Source organism: Rattus norvegicus, chromosome 20 (assembly GCF_021556685.1).
Source record: "Rattus norvegicus strain SHRSP/BbbUtx chromosome 20, alternate assembly SHRSP_T2T, whole genome shotgun sequence".
NCBI classification, from domain to species: domain Eukaryota; kingdom Metazoa; phylum Chordata; class Mammalia; order Rodentia; family Muridae; genus Rattus; species Rattus norvegicus.
In genome coordinates this window covers 56,960,062-56,980,326 of record NC_141553.1, presented here as the reverse complement: position 1 = coordinate 56,980,326, position 20,265 = coordinate 56,960,062, and the positions used below count along the sequence as shown (strand labels likewise).

General features: G+C 36.9%; 1 protein-coding gene across 10 annotated transcripts in view; it reads right to left on the bottom strand.

The window, feature by feature from the left end:
* The window catches only part of Ascc3 (activating signal cointegrator 1 complex subunit 3), a 280,053-nt gene that overhangs the window by 132,230 nt on the left and 127,558 nt on the right, over window positions 1-20,265 (bottom strand). For all 10 annotated transcript variants that reach the window (XR_015644791.1, XM_087597565.1, XM_087597567.1 and 7 more), the window contains 6 exon segments: window positions 17,413-17,604; window positions 16,887-17,111; window positions 9,895-10,014; window positions 6,881-7,045; window positions 4,906-4,992; window positions 3,747-3,923 (listed from right to left, as the gene is read on the bottom strand). Coding sequence is in view for 9 of the 10 variants with exons in the window: in XM_087597565.1 (XP_087453691.1) it covers window positions 3,747-3,923; window positions 4,906-4,992; window positions 6,881-7,045; window positions 9,895-10,014; window positions 16,887-17,111; window positions 17,413-17,604 (966 nt within the window). In the remaining variant the exon portion in view is untranslated.

Genomic DNA, 20,265 nt, shown 5'->3' with positions numbered 1-20,265 from the left:
CTAAGCAAGAAAGAAAGAGGAAGAGACAAAAGGCAAACAAGGCAGATGAGGGGCTGTTCGAGTGGCAGAAATATGAGAGACAGGCTGACATGTCCCTAAGACGAATTCAGGAAGATTTTTATTTCAGCCAGGGGAGACACTCATGAGGAAAGGGTGACAAGGAAATACTGGTGAGTGGATCATGCGATGTGCAATCCCAGTGGCTCCCCATGATACAAACACTATAACTAGCTTTACAAATACAGCACTCATTTAGTTTGCATACAAAGTGTCATTGATAGTAATATTCTGAACTTACTGCTTGACAGACCGAAGTTTGGAATAATGAGCAATATTATATACCTATTTGGTGTCAGCATCTATTTGCTGCCAGGAATAAAACAAAACAAAACAAAACAAAACAAAAAAAACTCTATTCAACCTTAAAAGCTCAGTGGTCTGTGGTAACCAAACTGATTGACATATATAACTTTTTAAAAACTACCATGAAATCTTGACCCCATTTGCTTTGTTGCCTTCCTTTATCATTAACTTTAGAGATGATTAAATGTTTATTTTTAAATGGTAATTTTTACTAAATTTGTTCTTTGATAAGTCCAAACATGTATACTGTGGTTACTCTTACCATCCCTGTCTCCTATTCTATCAACACTCTCTTCCTGAACGACCCTTTCCCACAGTCACGTCATGTGTTTAGTGACCCACTGAACTTAAGCAGGACCATGAAAATGCCTGTGCGCTTGGAACTGTCCAATGGAGCCTAGTGGGCTCCAATGTGGGTTCACTGAAGACAACGACTGCCCTTTCCCCATTCCAATAGTAGCTAAGAGCCCATCAGGAAAGTGTAGGGTTAAATAGGGCTTTCCCTAATTACTACTTAATAGATGACAGGCTCAGACTGATTTAAGCTCAAAGGAGGCACTGCAGTTACTATGAGATCAAGATTTTAATGGCTTTGTCATGCCAGACAGTGTCCCATAGCCTTTTCTCTTATCTTCAGGCTCTTACATTCCTTCTGCCTCCTCTTCCACAACCTGCTCTCAGCTTCCTATGCAGCATTATGAATGTCTTGTTTAGGGGTGAGCACCCAATCATCATGTATTCTCTACACCAGAAGTCTCTGCATCCCCCATTGCTCACTGCAAAGAGGAGCCTCTCTGGTTAAGGCTAAGACTAGGAGCCTCTCTGGTTAAGGCTAAAACTAGAATCCAAGTCATAATTGGTGTCATCAAATGAAATGGCAGCCAGCCAGGCATGGTGGCCCATGCCTTTAATTCTAGCAGCTGGGAGGAAGAGGCAGGGAGATCCCTGAGCTGGAGGTCAACTGAGTCTACAGTGTGAGTTCCAGAACATCCAGAGCTATCTTGAGAAACCCTCTCTTTAAAAATTAAAAGTGGTTGTGAAGATATGGGTGAAAGGAACCTTATTCACTATTGGTTGGAGTGCAAGCTGGTGTGGCCATTAAGGAAATCATTATGGAGTTTCTCAAAAAGCAAGAAAGCAAATTCCCATACGACTCACTACACTGACATATGCCAAGAAATCTGCATCCGACTATAGAGGCTTTACATTCATATTCACTGCTCCTCTGTTCAAGTGCCAGAAAACAGAACTGGTTTACTTATCAATCAACTGGTGAATGAATAATGAAAACGTTACAGAAGGACAATAAAATTTTATAAGGCTACAAAGAAATATGAAGTCACAAATTTGTATGTAAATGGGTAAAATTGGCAGACTGTTTTTACAGTAGAAAACCTAGGGGCTTTGACTTACCTATCGGCTTTTATATGTGAGAAGGAAGAGTGTTCAATCTAGACAACATCATACTAAGAACTGAATCAGATTAAATATTCCCAATGCCAATGCATCTTTACTCTTCAGAGAAAATGGGCATTTGTTTCTAAGAAACTATGTTTTCAGTATTGAATTCTTAAACAATATTTAGATAGTTGTGAATTGTGCTGATATTCATTAGAAATTGCAGAAATATGTCTTACTATGTTCCCGAGTGCAATGAAATAAAATTTTCATGATTATAACTACCAAAACAAATTTTACTACTTCATTCTCATTTGTTCTTGTAAAAAGAAAAATATACACTTGGCACAAACATTTGATCTGAAATAACATAATAAAGGTGATGATAATTATGCAAAGCAAGCGATCCGTGCAGCTTCAAATAACAGACACAGGGTCATTATTTTTAAACATGTAACATTTATTTGAATGCATAACCGGCCAAGTACTTGATTGTGTATGTGTACATGTCATAGGGCACCTGAGAGCATGTGTGTGCATGCTTGTGTGTGTACATGTCATAGGGCACCTGAGAGCATGTGTGTGTGTGTGTGCATGCTTGTGTGTGCGTGTGTGTGTACATGTCATAGGGCAGCTGAGAGCGTGTGTGTGTGTGTGTGTTTGTGTGTGTGCATGTGCGCATGTGTGCACCTGCGCGTGTGCTTACACACTGTAGGGCAACTGAGAGCAGGTGGGTTCCAGAGACTGAACACAGATCCACAGCCTGAGTGCCAGACATACCTTACCGTCACAGAAACCTGAATCTTATAGAAACATGGGGGTTTGGAGAACTTGAAAACGTTTGCATTTTTTTCCTTTTATATAATCTGTGACATTATTATCTGGATTTTTAGCTAGAATGATTAAATTAATATATACATTCAAACTGTTTACCAATATACCTGAGTTCATGTGTTTACATATCTTCCATTTTCAGCTATTTCAAAGCCCTCCTGAATACTCATGACCATTAATATTCATGTAACATATAAATGTTCTTTTTCTATGTAAATTTGAAAAAAAATTATGCACACAAAAGGCAAGAGTGGTGGTACCCCACCCCCCCCCAGTGCAGGGAAAGAGAGGCAGAGGCAAGAGGATCTGTGTGAATTATTTTTTTATGGCCACAGACTGTTTCACATAACTAATTTTCAGGTAAGGTAGGGCTGTACAGTGAGATATTCATATTCTCTCTCTCTCTCTCTCTCTGTCTTATTCTGTGTGTGTGTGTCTGAAGTGTAATGTGACAAAAAGTCATACATTCTAAATAAGATTTTGTTTCAATTTTTATCACTTTAGGAAGGCGTTACTCAAAATATATTACAAATAAACACTTAGGAAGAAAAAAAAATACATGCTTTGCTTTATGGGCTCTGTCTATTAGAAAGGCGAATAGCAAATACAAGAACTATGGTGCTTTACCTCATTTTCTACCATAATTTAAGAGGTTAAAAGTAGGGCTGGAGAGATGGCTCAGTGGTTAAGAGCACCCAACTACTCTTCCAGAGGTCCTGAGTTCAATTCCCAGCAACCACATGGTGGCTCACAACCATCTGTAAAGAGATCCGATGCCCTCTTCTGGTGTGTCTGAAGACAGCTACAGTGTACTTATATATAATAAATGAATAAATCTTAAAAAAAAAAAAGTAAATGAGCTGTAGTTTAGGGAATAGTTGCCTTTCAAAGCTCACCTTTTAAGTATCAGTGGCAGAGAAGATCACTAGGGTTTTTTGTTTTGTTTTTTTTAAAATCAGACAGGGCTTCACTATATAGTTCTAGCTGGCCTTGAACTCAGAGGTCCCCCTAAGCTGTGTGCTACAATACCTGTTAAGATTATGTGTTTTCAAAGAGAGACCTAGCAAAACAATCGTAGAATGAGATATATTTATTAAAGCATATTCAACAGTAAGCTTCAAAGCAGAACGGGAAGGGACTATGATTCTTACCTGGGCAACATATGCGGAATCTGATATGAGGGAGAAACTGTCCATCTCTCCTCGGCTGATGTAGGTCTGAAGTAGGATGTTTATTTTCCCATAACTATTTTCCACACCTCCTGGAGCTGAGAGTTCACAGAAATTGTTTAACAAGGCATCTAATTCTTCTATTTCTTCTTCTCTGACCTAGAAGAATTAATGTTTTTATAGTAATACTTTAGTTAAATTAATGAACAGTTTCTTGTTCAAATTAAACTTCACTTTATGTTTGTACAAGCTTCCACTTTGTGATGCTTTCTTTTTGTAGTGGTGAAAATATTACTTTGCACAAGGTAGTTGTAAAATACAATATGAATCATCTGTCTTGAAGCTGACACAATTACACCTTACTATTCATAATATTAAAGTTGCAATTGACATATAAAAATTTGCTATGCCATAAAAATTAAATCATCTGACCTTATCATCCTTCATTTGATGAGATTTCATTTTTTATTTGATGAGAGTTAAACCTCTGCCCAACTGGATTAGGGCAAACTTGATTATCTTCAAATACATTCACTATAGTCACATATTTTTATAAGGCATAACACATTCACAACTTAAAGTTGTGAAGTACGATGTTCAAGGTATTGAAGTTTTTACTGTTAATGAGATTAAATTAAAATATGGATAGTGCAGAAATATTCAAATTTAAATCTAACCACGCACGTATTTTGTATTTTCTTCAATGAACTTTGCATTTTAATAGTTCAAAAGCTACCGACTGATACTATTTAATAGTTTCTCTCTCCTACTTCCCCCTACACCTCTCTGAGACATAACCTCTTTGTGTAACTTGCTGGCCTATAACTTGCTATAGAGACACGATGGCTTCAAACTCAGAGATCCTCAGCCTCTGTCTCCTAAATGCTAGGGCTAAAGGCATGGACTACTGTCACTGTTTCATTTGATATTTTTAATACTATAAAATCTACATTATTGATTTATGGCAAAAGCAACAAATGTTGTGAGATATAATTTTAGGACAGTGGACATTTTTGATGTATTGATACTCCAAATGTAATATGATGCTTAATTCTTATGTTGAGAAATAGCAATTAATTACAAGCTGATAAATTAATTTATGTACTTAATAATATTTAATTCTAACCTCAAGATATCTTACCTTAATTTGATCAAATTCTTCAGCTTTGGAGACAATAGCAAAGATATCACCTTCTGTTTTGTGTGCATCAAAGAGTTCATTGAATGTCTGTCAGAATAAATATTTGATTAAAATTAGAAGTTCAATGAAGCATTCTTAAGTTGCCGATCCTATTCTAAATTGCACAAACTTAGAGAAATGGAGCCCTAAACCATACAGATATTTGTTGTACAGTACTCCAAATTCTCATTTTATAGACATGATCAGAGTTAGAAGATCTATAAGAGCAAAAAGATAAAGGCAGTTATCAAGCAAAATCTACATTACATGTCTAAAATGTGTTCATCAAAACATTTGTCTGTGTATATAGAAATCTATATCATTCACAAATACTAAATTAATCATATATCATATACACTGCAGAGAAATTAGTAGGAAACAGTAATCTGATGATTCCCATATTTTTATCGGTGAAATTAGACGAGGAAAAGCAGGTAGAGGGCATACAGGATGAAGGTGAAAGATGCCAGCTCTGGGAGAACTGCTAACGCACTGGCTTATTAACGAGGAGACATCCAAGAAAAACTGTGCAACAGAGAAAACGAGCAGCTGATCAATGCGTGATGCACAAAGCGAACGGCTGGCAACTTGCTTGAAGAATTCCCAGATCACAGTTGTAAGATAACAAATGTCAAATGATTTAAAGAAATCTAACTGTTATGCAAATATAAAGTTTATTTTGGAAAATACAGGGACCAACTAGTACTTTCTAAGACCTGTTTTATGTATAAAAAAAATGTAATGGTACAAAAACTACATTTCATATAAACTGGTGCTTCTACATTTGAAGAAATCTAACTGGAATGATTTCTTTTTATATTAAAAATATTTATGGAAGTCCCAAACAAAAAAAAATCAATATAAAATTCACGACATGACCATAAATAAAACAAATTTAAGTTTTCTCATGAATGATCACTGTAACTTTCCAACACACGCAGATATAAAGGCAGTAAGTAAGTCAAACATGTTGGCACATGCCTAGTACCCGGCACCTGGGATGCAGAGTTGGGAGTCATTTATTTGTATTTAGAAACTGGCCACAAAAATGAGACCCCACACCCAGAACCATTCACTAAAAAAAAAGAGAGAGAAATACTGAAAAAGGTAGTAAGTTTCCATTGTATGTTTAAAATATTAACCTTCAAAATTCCTCAAGCTGCAACAGTCGGTTTGTCCTGGTGAGCTATTTTAACTCTACCCACTGTTTCTTAGTAAGATGAAAAATTTTCTTTTACTTTTTATTTAAAAAAAACCATTCAGATATTTATCTTAGTTAGGTTTCTATTGTTGTGATGAAACACTATGATGAGAAAAAAAGCAAGTTGAGGAAGAAAGGGTTTATTCAGCTTTCACTCCCACATTACTGTTCCTCATCAAAGGAAATCAAGAAAGGAACTCAAACATGGCAGGATCCTAGAGGTAGGAGCTGATCCAGATCATAGAGGGTTGTTCTGAACGGCTTGCTCAGCCTGTTTCCTTATAGAATCCAGGGACACTGGCAAAGGGATGGCACCACCCATAATGAGCCAGGCCACTGATGACTAATTGAGAAAAGGCCTTACGGCTGGATCTCAGGGAAGCTTTTCCTCAACTGAGGCTCCTTCCTCTCTGATGACTCTAGCTAATGTCAAGATGACACCAATCCAGGCAGAATACTACCATTTCCCATTTAATATAATCTGGCATTCATCCTTAGGACTTAAGAGTATGCTCTATATCCTGTAGAAGTTCACGGACTGGTTGGCAAAGAACCCAGATTATTTAATGTTCTATGTTGTTAGTTCTGAGGGTATTATTGAATTAGTATAAATAAATATATTTTGCTTTATTAACTGCTTTTCTTATTTTGCATTATCAGCATATACTGAAGACTAGAAACTATTTAAATCTAGAAATGAAGATATTGCTCTATTTGTTCCATTCAGGACATTACCTCAATGGTGTTGTATTTAATATAGTAGTGGCTGGCAGTTCTACCCAAATCAGTGGAAGAAAAATAGCCAGTTCGTTCTTCAAAGCGAATCATCCTAGCTTTATCCAGCTTTTGTCCAACTTCAATGAGGAGCTGTTCTCGGTGCTTTCTTAACGTTGGGTCCATCTACACGGAAGAAAGAGAACAAATACATGCAAAAGTATCAAAGTCTTTAGAAAGTCAGTGCACGTGCCTGCTCACAGAAATTAACATGCTTTTATGACAGTTTAGATTGAAATTAAGTTCATTTTAAGAATGGCACAAGTTAAAGGTATAGTATATGCTGATTTTATTAACACACAATTTGGCAGTGGTTAAAAATGTCTATCTCTCTAAAGATGTACCACTTCTCTGTGACAAACCCTTTTGCTCATTTTGTAGAATAGCAGTAGAGCATGCTGGTGTTATCTGTGATCACTCGTGGTTCTAAAACACGGGGAAATTACCGTTTTTATAAATAGTGGTAACTCAGTTCACACTGACCAGACTTTCCACAGTCCGGCTCTTCTCAGCTTCTGGAATCACGATGGAAGTCTGGGTTTCTATGTTCACATGTGAGAATCTTATGTGGCAGTTGTCTTTCTATGTCTGTATCATTTAATCTGTCCCACGGTCTCATTCCAGGGATGTAGTCACAGTAGACAGGATTTCCTTTCCTGACCAATACTACTCAGTGTATGTACAGAACACATTTTCCTTGTCCATCTCAGCTGGTGGACGTATGATGAGCTGTGGTCACTTCCTGGCGATTGCAAAATTGCTGCCATGAACACAGGACTGCAGATGTCCTTTCGATATACTGATTTAATTTTTATATGTGTATGTATGTATATTTTAATGTTTGAGAAAAAGTTAGAAAAGATTACTAAGCTTAAAAACCACATGTTATCGATTTACACATTTTCTTTAAATATTCTAGAATCTAAGATAGTTATATCTGCAGAATTCCCGATAACAAATACTTAAAGGTAGATATAATTTTTTTTGCTAAAACAAATAGGGTCTTAAAATTATTGAGCCATATTACTATTTCAAGAGGATTATTATTAGCATTTCATGGGGAAATGGTGGTGAGAGTGCTCTTGCCCAATAAAGATCCACAAAACTAAATTCACATTATCCTTTCAAAAATAATTCAATTATTCAAAAATAATTCCAATAAATGTCCATGCATTTTCCTGTCTGATGGGAAAACTATTTTGGTTATCATAAAAATGGAAACAAAGAAGAAAATTGGATATTCTTTATAGTGTTGAATCTATTACAATGCAATGTTGCTTTGAACTTTTGAGATATTTCACAAATTGCTCCAGGATGGCCTCCCCCTTATAACTCTTATTTTGGCCTCTCAGAAGCTCGGTTTAACAGGCATGTGTGGCCATGACTTGCGCCAGTCATTTTAGGAGTAGAAATTATGATATTCAACCCGATCTCTGAAGTTACTCCTATTGTTATCCTTGTATGTTTATGTGTACCTGCAGATTCATATGTGTGGCACATGCCAAGTCTCGAAGATCCTGCTTAGTTATAGGCAAGAAGGTAATGTTTCTAATGGAGTAGAAAAATATAAAAACTATCTTTAAAATCATGAGCTAATATTGCTGTCATTTATTTTAAAGTAGGTCTTCTAAAGATGTATCCATTTGCCTACAAAATTCACGACGTCTTTGTTTTAATAGCTGAAGTATTCCATTGTATAAATGCACCATGGTCTTGACTCCCATGTTAAGAATCGCTGTTCTGTAGCCTTTCCAAACAGCACCGCTGACTGAGGGAGAAGTGTTCAGATACATAGCGAGCCGTCTGTGGGGAACACTTCTCATTCAAAACATCGCATATGCACCAAGATAGGCTCTACCCCTTTGGAAAGCTTTCATAATGGCCTCAATCGTCGTCACAATCCTTTTACTTGTAATGTGACCATCCAGTGTTTTATGATTACATGTATCCTAATGAAAACCTGTATCTAGCAACCAATCACTTTGGCTGTAAAATAATGCTCTGACTTAAGACCAGCATGGAAGGAAGGAAGGGAGTGGGATACTTTCCAGGGAAAAATCCAAATACGAAAACTCAGATTTCAGACAGCATCCTTGGCGCTAGTTGTTGCTTCTGTATGAATTTTATGAAATCTACTACTCAGGAAAAGGGGAAAATGAAAGAAAAGCCCAAGAACTGGCTTTGGTAGCAGGATCAGATGTGTGTTGTTGGTGAAAGGAGAAACATTTGGAGTTAAACATTTTTTGATAATTTTGCCTTGACATACGTGAATATCCATACAATGATAGTGAAATAATGTTTTTATTAGACCACAACAGGGTTTCTTCTGTAATTAGGAAGCACTTACAGCACAAAAACGGAGTTCTAAAGAAAAAACAAGATCCTATGGAATCTGTAAGCCATATGGACCACACAACCGTAAAGCTCAGAGGAAAGGCTGTCCCCACATGCATCCAATTCTCAGTCTGCCTATGCACTGATACATGAAAGTGATCCTGGCCGCCAAAGAGTTATGATGATAACTCATCACTGCCACCACTTAAAATTTTCAGAATAGAGGGTAAAGCAATTTGATAAGGGGAACAGATTATATAGAACATAAGCCTATTATTAAAACATCATCATAAATTTCTTCCTGTCCAGTTTACTCCCAAACTAGTATTTCAGTTTAAAACAAACATAGCAAAATACTGCAAATGGAAATCTATCTGCAAATGGCTTCATCAGCACATAAATACGGATTTAACAGTATTAGTGGTAAAAGAGATTTAAAGTAATGTAATTATCAGGGACAATTTCATTTTCCTCAGTGTTCTCTAAAAAACATTACAGCTTTGAAATTTTCTTCCAGTTCCCTAACTCCTCTTCAAGTGAGGTGAGAGGAACCCACATTTACTTTCTTTTGCATTATGAAAGGATCACACGACTTAAAAGCAAGCCTGAGCTTCGGTTCTCCTTCCCAGTGAGCTGGATACCTGGTATGCTTTGTGACTGATGCCGTAGGCGAGTGGGTTTGCTCTCATCCGCACGTAGAGGTACGTGTAACTCATCCACTTCACCGCCTCTTCCACATTGGTGACTGTTCCTAGTGCAATCTGGACGTTAAAAATACAGCAGAAATTAAAGCAACGCAGGAAAGACCAACACATATTATAGCAAACACTACTTGACCAGAAATTAAGTCTTTGAACATAGGTATGTATTGTATTTTTAAAAAAAGGCAAGCACAATTGGTAGACATGATATTTTCATTACCAAACATCACTGTTGCCTTATATAACTGAATTAGAAATGAATCTAAAATCTGAAATTCTTCAATGTTATGGGTTTTGATTTTTTCCCCATGAGTGATCTTTATATAGTATTAACGGATTTTTGTGTTGTTATTTTTTTCCTAACTCACTTAATATTCAATTTGTTTTAGTTTCACATAATTTCCTGAAAAGATTAATATAAGTATACTAGAACAATAACAAAGTCCTACTGTGTGCATGTACTTCCCTGCTTCTGTGCAGTAAGTACCCAGAACACAGAAGGAAAGCTAGCTGTCTCTACAGATAGTCTTAGCACTGGGACAGACACACAAACAGAACACGACAGAAAACTGTAACCATTTCTACAAAGAAAGAGAGCCGGTTTATACATATTAACACTTATACTTAAGACATGTCCTGCCAAATATGGCGACAACCACTGCCCCTATGTGGATGTGAGGCTGCAGTGTGTCCTATGTTTGAAGCTAGCCTGGGCGAAGGAGTGACAAGATTTTATTTCCAAAGCACTAACAATAAGGAAAAACCAGTCCAACAAAACAAGAAGTGCTTTCATTATTCAAAAAGAAATTATATGTGTGAACTATAATTAAAAAAAGAATGTTTAGATTATGTCCAGAAAGTGCATGGAATGTACAACAAGGCATTTAATGTATTTTTGATATGTACTAGCTTAAAAAACATCAATTAATGATTTAAAAATACAACTAACATGAGCTCTGTGTAAAGAAAATAATTCTTAGACAGTGACATTAACAGAATTTTAATGAGACACTTGTGTGAGATGTATTTGATTTTCTAGCAGACCAACTGGAAACAACAGTGCTTTCTGGGAGAGTATCCTAAGTGTGAGACTTGACACCTGCAATTCTTCTACAAATCCTTAGTTCAATTCAATAAGAAGAGATATGTCTTGTATAAATTACTCCATCTTAGGAAGAAAAAAAACAAGGAATGTGATAACTAAGGTACGAATATTGAAGAAACTGAAATTTTAATTAGCTTTATTCTATATAATTTTTAGAAGCAATATAAGGAAAGTCATTTTAGCATTTATACTAGAAAAACTTCATATATGTTTTACTTCGTATAATTTTAATTTTATATACCTAATTCTGTTAGATATATATGTAGATTATCTGGCAATGTAGGTAGAGAGTATGCTTAGTGCATACAAGGCCATAGATCGAATCCTTAACACTGTCCTACCCACGCGTGCAAGCAAAACAAGCACACTAACCCTAAATTTGAGTCAGTAAGGAGCTACACAATTACTAAAGATTTATGGTTTCTATTCTGGATGTGTAAAACAAAAAACCAAACACCAAATATGTTTGGCAGGGCAGTGATGGTGTACACCTTAATTCTAGCACTTGGTAGGCACAGTCAGGTGGATCTCTGTAAGTTCAAGGCCAGTCTGGTCTACAGAACAAGTTCTAGGACAGCCAAGGCTACACAGAATAACCCTGTCTGGAAGAAAAAAAAAGAATGAAAGAAAGAAAAAGAAAGTTGTTTTATTGAAATCTATTTGCATGTCTGAATTTCTGCAACTACTATTTCTATAATTTATGTGTTTCTATATATAATCTATGATATCTAATAACTACTTTAACCATTAAATATCATATAGCCCAATACTGAATTGTGTTCAGGAAAGTTAAGAATTAAACATATTCACTGGGCACAATTGTATATGCCTATAATTACAGTCCTCAGGAGGCTACACCAGGAGGATAGCGGGAAGTGGGGTCAACCTGAACTACACAGTGACTATACAGCAAGACCACTCCTCAAAAAACAAAAGCTTACACACATCTTATTACACTTCAGATGTTAATAGTGAACATGGGGGTATGAGAAAAATCAGTTTACGCATGGTATGTTAGCAATTAACCTTCTTCCCCTTACGATTCGATCATCCATGTGGTAAAAACATATGATTACTTCATTACTGTGCAGAACCTCATTCTCATTCCCAGTATTCTCATTCTCCAAGTATTAGCATCCAGCTGCAGCGCTGACTTAAACTTGTTTTATTCTGCAAACCTTACTTTTCACACTGCTACCGCGCCCACCGTCCTTTTCCTCCACTAACCCTTATGGTCTCCAAAAAGACTTTTAAACAGTTCAGTTGTTGACACTGAGCCTTATACACTATTGTCTTGAAATAGTCCTTTGAAAAGTTAATAAAATTAGTAAAAATATAAATAGAAACTAGTTTGATAATGAGTAAAAATCAGACATTGACTCTCTCTAACGTCAGAGATTTTGATATAGGCAGTATTCCAGGTGTTCCCCAACCCACTCCCTTCCTATTCTATGCCCAATAAAATACTCTTCCTATTCAGGTAACTAACTAACTAACTAACTAACTAACTAACAACTAACTAACTGTGTGGTGTATGGGTGTGTGTAACTAACTAACTAACAACTAACTAACTAACTGTGTGTGGTGTGTGTGCGTAATGTCTTATGAAGTATGAACTATTTTTCTTACGATCATATATCATTTTAACATAAAAGAAATCAAGATTTGTAAAATGCAAAATAAGCTTCATCAGTAAACTAACATGAGTGACCTGCTGTTGCTGCCTCTGAAAAGAAGGAGGGCGCAGGTATCACTCATCTGCTCAAGTAATGAAAATCGTAATCATTTGCAGAAGGAAAGACACCGTACAGGAAAATACATGCTCATTTCATAGTTCATGATATTACCAGGCTAGTCCTTTATCGCCACCTCGTGGCTGAAATGAAAAGTGTCCTGTAAATATGAGCTGCCACCTGGTGACAGCTTTTTCATGGTGTATCTTTGAAATGTATTCATTCATCTTACCAGTCAGCAGCAAGCCTGCACACTCTGAACAAAGATCCTTGCACAAAAGCAGGGGCTTTGGCCATGTGCCAGTCCCCTGCACGAAGCTGAAACCCATAACCACTGGGATAACTACTCCAAGCTCAACTCCTTACCTCACAATGTATTCACATTCAACAATGGTTTTCAAATATTAGATGTGTGAATGGTGAAAACGTTACACTATAAAGTCCACTAAAGAAAATATAACTTACCCCATTTGGAAACAGATATATGACTTATACTTCACACCTAATTGATAGATCAAAGTTTAATATGTAAGGATATTTTGATTATTTGCATCATATGTATACCTTGAAAACTGGTTAAAACATATAAAACCTAAATAAGCAAGTTTATAATCATGTATGTGTACACACACACACACACACACACACACACACACACACACACACACGCCTTATAATACATAAAAAATGTATCCCACAACTCATTTATTTTAAGGCTGGAAGTAAGCATATGAGGCTGAGTGTCAAGGGACTACGGTAAATCAATTGTGGTATGTGCTGCATATCAAAGTAGAATGGGAATGTAATAGATTTTTCACAAGCCAACAAGAGTACTATTTTATAAATAAAAAAATAAAAACAAACAAAAAGGAATATAAAAGACTGGCCTCCGTGGCAATAAGGTCACAGAAATGCCTTTCTAGGGCAAAGGACTTCTGCAGGAGAATAATCAGGAGGATGGGAAAACATGGTTATCCATAAGCTGGGTATATGTATAATTAGTATCTACATAGCATGTATAGAACTCTTCTGAAGAATAAATACTACACTATAGGAAAAGTATCCTAGCTTTAAAGAAAGGCTGAGATTGAAAGGGAGGTTTACAGAAGAGAGTAGAAGGCTAGTGCTATCTTCTGAAAACTTGTAAAGAAGCCTCAAACGCTAGCTTTTCTCTCAGTGCAAACTCGCTTGGCCTTATAATAAAGAGAATCTACTTGTGACCTTTCAGTTATGGAGTTATGAGATATCAAAGAACAAGGATATATATAAAGCATTTATGTTCAAATTATACTTAATGTATTTGCCTAATTAATTAAAACTATATTTATGTCACAGCCATTAGAGGCAACATTCTTCCTCTAGTTTAATTTGATCTTTGCATTAATCATTGCTAATGCTGAGGTTTAACAAAGATGTGGTAAACACAAATCCATAATGTTAATAATATAGCGGATTCATGCTATAAAATGATTCATGTTTGATTTACAGTTTTACCAGAATTAATTTCATATTCAACTTGTATTATCATCAGGAAATTTGAAAAGAAATTTCAGTAGACTAAGGTAAAAAAAATTTAGCAGTTATTACACCTCACTACAAAGGCTAAAAATTACAAATTATGGATGTCTTTTATGTATCAAAATGGAATTATGTTCATAGTGAGATGACATTTCTGAAAATGGTGTATCTATTAAGAAGTTAGTGATGAAAATATGAACTATTATTGACTGATTCTCAGAGTATGGCTAGTTTCACTGAAGCTATTCTATTGTTCTAAACGATAAGAACAGTGTTTGATTCAGTTTGTATTTCCTGAATACTTACAAAAGCACTTGGGTTTACTACTTAAAAAGTGGTCAAAGATATTAGTTCTAAGTTGACTAAAATTCAGACTCCACGAACTTTAAAATAAAGTTACATAGAAATCTGTCTTCATTGGGATGGCTGCTGCTGTGATAAAATTCCATAACCAAAGAAACTAGGGGAGGAGGGGATTTATTTTCTCTTAAGCTTATGATCCATCATCCACAGAAGTCAGGGAAAGAATCTGGGGCAGGAGTTGGCACAGAGGCCATGGAGGAGAGCCATGTACTGGCTTGCTCTTGATGGCTTAATGGCTTTCTTACAGCACTCAAGACAACAACTCAGAGATGGTGCCACCCACAGTGAACTGGGCCTCCTTACTGTCCATAAGTCCTTCTGGTGAGGTCATTTCCTCAGCTGAGCTTCCCTGTTTCAAACTAAGTCTCTAGCTGTGTCAAGGGGACATAAACATCGGCTAGCACAAACTCGTTTGCACCGTAAAAGTCAGAGAAACTATTGCTGATATTTAAAAAAAAATATTTAGTCTACATCATGGGAAAAAGTAAAGAACCAATACAAGGAAATATATTCAGTTTAACTTACTACATTTTATCTAAGATGGGACAAATATAAGCTCTATACAATAAACTAGATTTAATGGGCCTGTGTGTTTGAAGACTGTTTTCAAAAGTCAACTTCAAGTGATCCTGAGATGCTAGAGATATCCCAGGACATCCCTGGGCACTAGGACTGAAAAATAAGTAAATGCTCACAAGACACGTAAGTTATTTATACCCAGCTATTAAGATTATTCAATCACAGTCAACAAGGACTGAAACTGAGTATTATAGATCATCTTTGGAGTCAAGAAATTAGTCAAAACAGAGTCTTTCATTACTGTCCCTGTTTCATGTAGAAAATACTTTTATTACTGTGTATCTGCATGTATCGGGTGTGCCATGACACAGATGTGGAGGTCAGAGATAATGTGCAGTAGTTACTTACTTCCCTCTTCCACATGGGTCCTGAGGAACAAAGGGACAAACTCAAGTCCTTAGGATTTGGCACGAACGTCTTTCCCACTGGCTATCTGCCTGTCTACCTGCCCTCATGCCTCCTTCTCTAACCTCCAACCATACCCAACTTAGAGCTTTCACAAAGCTTTGCTCATCTTCTTTTATTTTTGCAGTACCCTGGCCCCCAGTGTATTCTCTCCCTCTGAACCCTCCAGCACCACATGCAGCTCTTTGGATGCCACTTCACTATGCTTCCAGGAGTTCTGATCCTCCTTGGCTACTATTCTTAACAAAGAACTGTATCCATTTGCTTTTCACACTGCAGAGAGGAGACATGGATAACACAGGCAGGGTGTCCGTTAACAAGTACATGTATAGGACTAGCATGCACTGTGATGATGAGTAGGTCATTTAATTCATGCTCACATAGAAGCTACTGAAATAACTGAGACAACTTCAGCCTAAGAAAGGAAACTGGCATAGGAAAGTACAGAATACCATGGCAATAATTAAGAATGCCGTGAAAACTGAAAAGTTAATCTGACATATATATTCTAAATTGTTAAAATTGTCTATACTCTTTGCCAGTTAAGAAGTTAAGATGTTAGATATTCAAGCTGCCGAGATCAGTTAGGTTTGAACACAGAAACTGCATAAACACATACACGAAACAAACTGTGATACTCAAGTTCAAATTTCAGTTTTATATAATTTGTATAAAATTTTTATAATGAAGCTATCAAATGATCTAATAAAGTAACTTTATAAATCAAATAAAACTTTATTAGAGAAGCAAAATACAAATACGCACTGCAACTATTGCTATGTATTTCCCTAACCTCTGTAAGTTAGCTTAGATTTCTGATACAGAACAAATCTCATGGTTAGCAACAACTTCCTGTGTGTCTTGTGAATATTTTACACTGCTGTGAATTACACGACATTCTGCCATTTACCCTATAATTTTCTCTATGTTTAAAGATGAAATTTCAAGTGTATTTGTGTGTGTGTATCTGTCTATGTGCACAAGCAAACAGATGCCAGAAAAGCCACCAGCAGGTGCCAGGTTCCTTGGGGCTGGCCTTTGAGGGCAGTCAGGAGCTTCCTGGTGTGGTTCGGAACCAAACCCAGGTCTTTTGTGAGGGCAGTGAGCACCATTATTAACTGAGACCTCTCAACAGTCGCTATTTTGTCTCTTGCCAAACACGATAGCCCTAATACTACAAATAAACAACCAATTCAACCTTTCTCGACATTTTACTTCCAAGTTCTTACCTCTGCATTTAGGTTATCTGCAAGACTTTCCAGAAACTGACTCTCAATCGGGTTTTGTTGAGTGAGCAAACTGAGGTAATGGCTGAGTTTATCATGTGTGGTTATAATGATTCCTTCCCCAAATTTGTCAAATTGCGGTCGTCCGGCTCGGCCAAATATCTGCATGACATCTAAAATTCCAAGGTCAACAAAGGAGCCTCTTTTGGCAGCATAGATTTGTGTTCCCTAGATGAGGAAAAGTTAATAAAATTTACATAAGCACACACACATAATCCTGAAGAGCTGGAACCTGAAATTGGGCAAATATGGGAAGATTTCAAAAGTGTACTTTAAATAATCCCTTCATCAGGTAGGAGAGAGTTAAATTCTGCAATATAAACTAGACTTTACTGGAGGAAGTAATTCTGGCTAAAACAGCATTCAGTCAATGAAACAGACAAATCACCACATTTTTGTAAATAAATCAATCCCGGGGCTTGCTTTAACAGACACACAAATCCATGTGCAAAGGGAGGTAGGCTCCTACCTTAATAATGACGGCATGTGCAGGGAGATTGACACCCCAGGCTAGGGTGGCTGTGCAAACCAGGACTTTGATGTGCCCATTTGAGAACAAATTTTCAACCAAATTTCTGTCTTGCCGAAGCATCCCGGCATGATGAATGCTAAAGCCATCTGAGAATAACTCTCGCACTTGCTTATTTCTTGACTTTTGTACCTAGACGTTAAAAAATGTAACAAGGCAGTTAATTAGCATTTAACAGCAATTGCTATATCTCATACATGCTGAGTGAGTTTATCAAAGAAAGCAAAATGATTTTAATGTTTCTTAAGGTATAACTTGGCAACAGTGCTTTATACAAATATCATCTTGTTGTGTCTTAAAATTTTGCAGAAGGCCAACAGTGTTCACCTACAGCTGTGTTCATGCTGCTTTTTGGTGGGAAGATACTGACCACATTGCCCCTACAACCATACATCTACTTTGAATGCATTAATTTCCTTGTTTGTATCCTTTCTTTGGACTGGTTTGAACTTGTAGACTCTGCACACGTCTTACAACAAAAGACTGTATAAACTAACTGATGAAACTCACTAAAATAGTATTTTTATAAAATTGAAGATGTTAGTGTAATACCTTTAAAAGGTTCAATAGTAAAACCTTTTGGGGGATTTTAAGTAAAGTATTTATTTATTATTGTTTTTGGAAAAAAATCTCATTATCAATAAGAGCTTATTTTTGACTAATTTTTTCCAAATATGAATATGGTGGGGAATGAGAGCTCAGGAAGCTGGGGTTCTAATCCAGGCCTTGCCAAAATGACTGCATCATGGGTCTTTTACATTTTTTTTCTTTTTTAGATTTCTAAGCAATCAACTAAAGAAAAGATCTCTACTTTAATTGTTTATAGGTTGGGTATAATAAATTGGTAAACTGCACCACCTAGTGGTCAACAAAATAAATGACAATCTATACACTTTGAAAGTCCCAATGACAATATACACTTAACAAAATGCAAAATCAGTCTTAATTATATTTGTGTAGTACAGTTAGCCTGTAGAAAATATAGCAAACTTTATGAGTAACTAAAGATTTATGGTTTGAATTTGCAATGTCTACCACAGGCCATGTTCAGAGTCCTTGGACCACATCTGTGACACTATTGGAAGGTAATAGAGTCTTTTAGGAGGTGGAATTTCTGCCTGGTGGAAGCTGATCAGTGTGGTTAGACCTTGTAAGAGCATTAGTGTGGTTCCCTAGTTCAGGACACTGCCATGTGAGGAATTTCTGCTACAAACTCCTGTTTTCCTTAACTGTGATTTCTCCCCTATTATGATGGCCTGCAACTGGAATCACATTGCCTTTTTCTTTTTAGAGCTGAGATGTTACTTTCAAATTGCTTGAAGCGTCTCTTATGAATATCAAAGACCATGGAAGTATTTGCTAACCGATAACAGAATTCCATCAGAAGCCAAAATAGGAGGGAGGCCACCTGCCCAGTTCCACTCCTCTGACATTCAAAAGCAGGCACTCAGAGCTAACCCAGCTGCACAATTGTGTTGCAGGATGGCTGCCTGCTTCTGCTGAGGCTTGTGTGTCTGTGGATTGTCTGCACTGGAAGAACCAGATACACTTGTTATCAATGTAGAATCCAGTGACAAATCTGAGTTAGGACACTGATCATACAGGTACACACACACACACACACACACACACACACACACACACACACACACACACACACATTTCGCTTTTCTTATTCTGGAACAGATTTCCAAGAATTTAAAAAAACAAGGTAGAAAGAGTGCATGCCACTGCAATTTCACAACATCGAACTCACAGCTCTTCTTAAATTATACCATTCCTCTGCATAAAGTGGATTGCTCATTCACTTTAAGTTCCTCTGGCTTCTGTTTTTCCAACAATATTTTAACTGACATACTTTCATAGTACTGGGGCTCACAAGATATTCCCTTACAAGTACAATTTGAGCATATTCTACTTCACGGCTCATGGTCCCATGTATCCTGCAGCCTTCCCTGCAGAGACTTATGTGTTACCCTATATGGTTTCCCTTCTACTCTCATGCCCTATATGCACTGATGATTTTCTGTATGTATATACAAACCTAAGTTAAGTGAATGAGAAAAACAAAACAAAACATGGTATCTGTCTGAAGTGACTTGAGTCACCAAATGTGAGGATCTCCAGGTACAACCATTTTCCTGTATTATATAACTTCATGCTTTATGGATGGAAAGTATTCCATTGTGTATATAAACCAATCTTTCTCATTCCATTCATCTGTTGAAAGACTCCTAGGGTAATTCTGGTGTTATTGTTCCTTTTTAGATTTTACTTGCAAAACAAGGTGTTAACTCTAGTCTGACACTCTTAGTATAGACCATACTCATCCTGAGCTCATGCATATCTGCCTACCTCTGTCTTTAAAGAGGATTAAAGATAGGTGCCACCATGCGAGGCCTCTTTATTCTTTATTTTAATTTTTTAAATCTGAATTTTCCATTTGTGGTCTATTCCATTTCATAATACACATGAACTAGTGGTTAATATTCTTAACTCCTGAGCCATCTCTCTGCAGATGAGGAGCCAGACGGAGCTCAGGGACCTCGCTTCGGGAGCTGGTGGAAGGACTGGAGGGGTGGAGGGGGACTGCAACCTCATAGGAAGAACATCAGCTGGCTGGACCACCCTGTGATCCCAGGGATTAGACCACCAACCAAGGAGTGTACAGGGAGGGAGCCATGGCTTCAGATATATATCTAGCAGAGGATGGCCTTGCCTGATATCAATGGGGTAAGAGGCCCTTGGTCCTGTGGAGTTTTGATGCCCCAGCGTAGGGGAATGCTGGAGGGG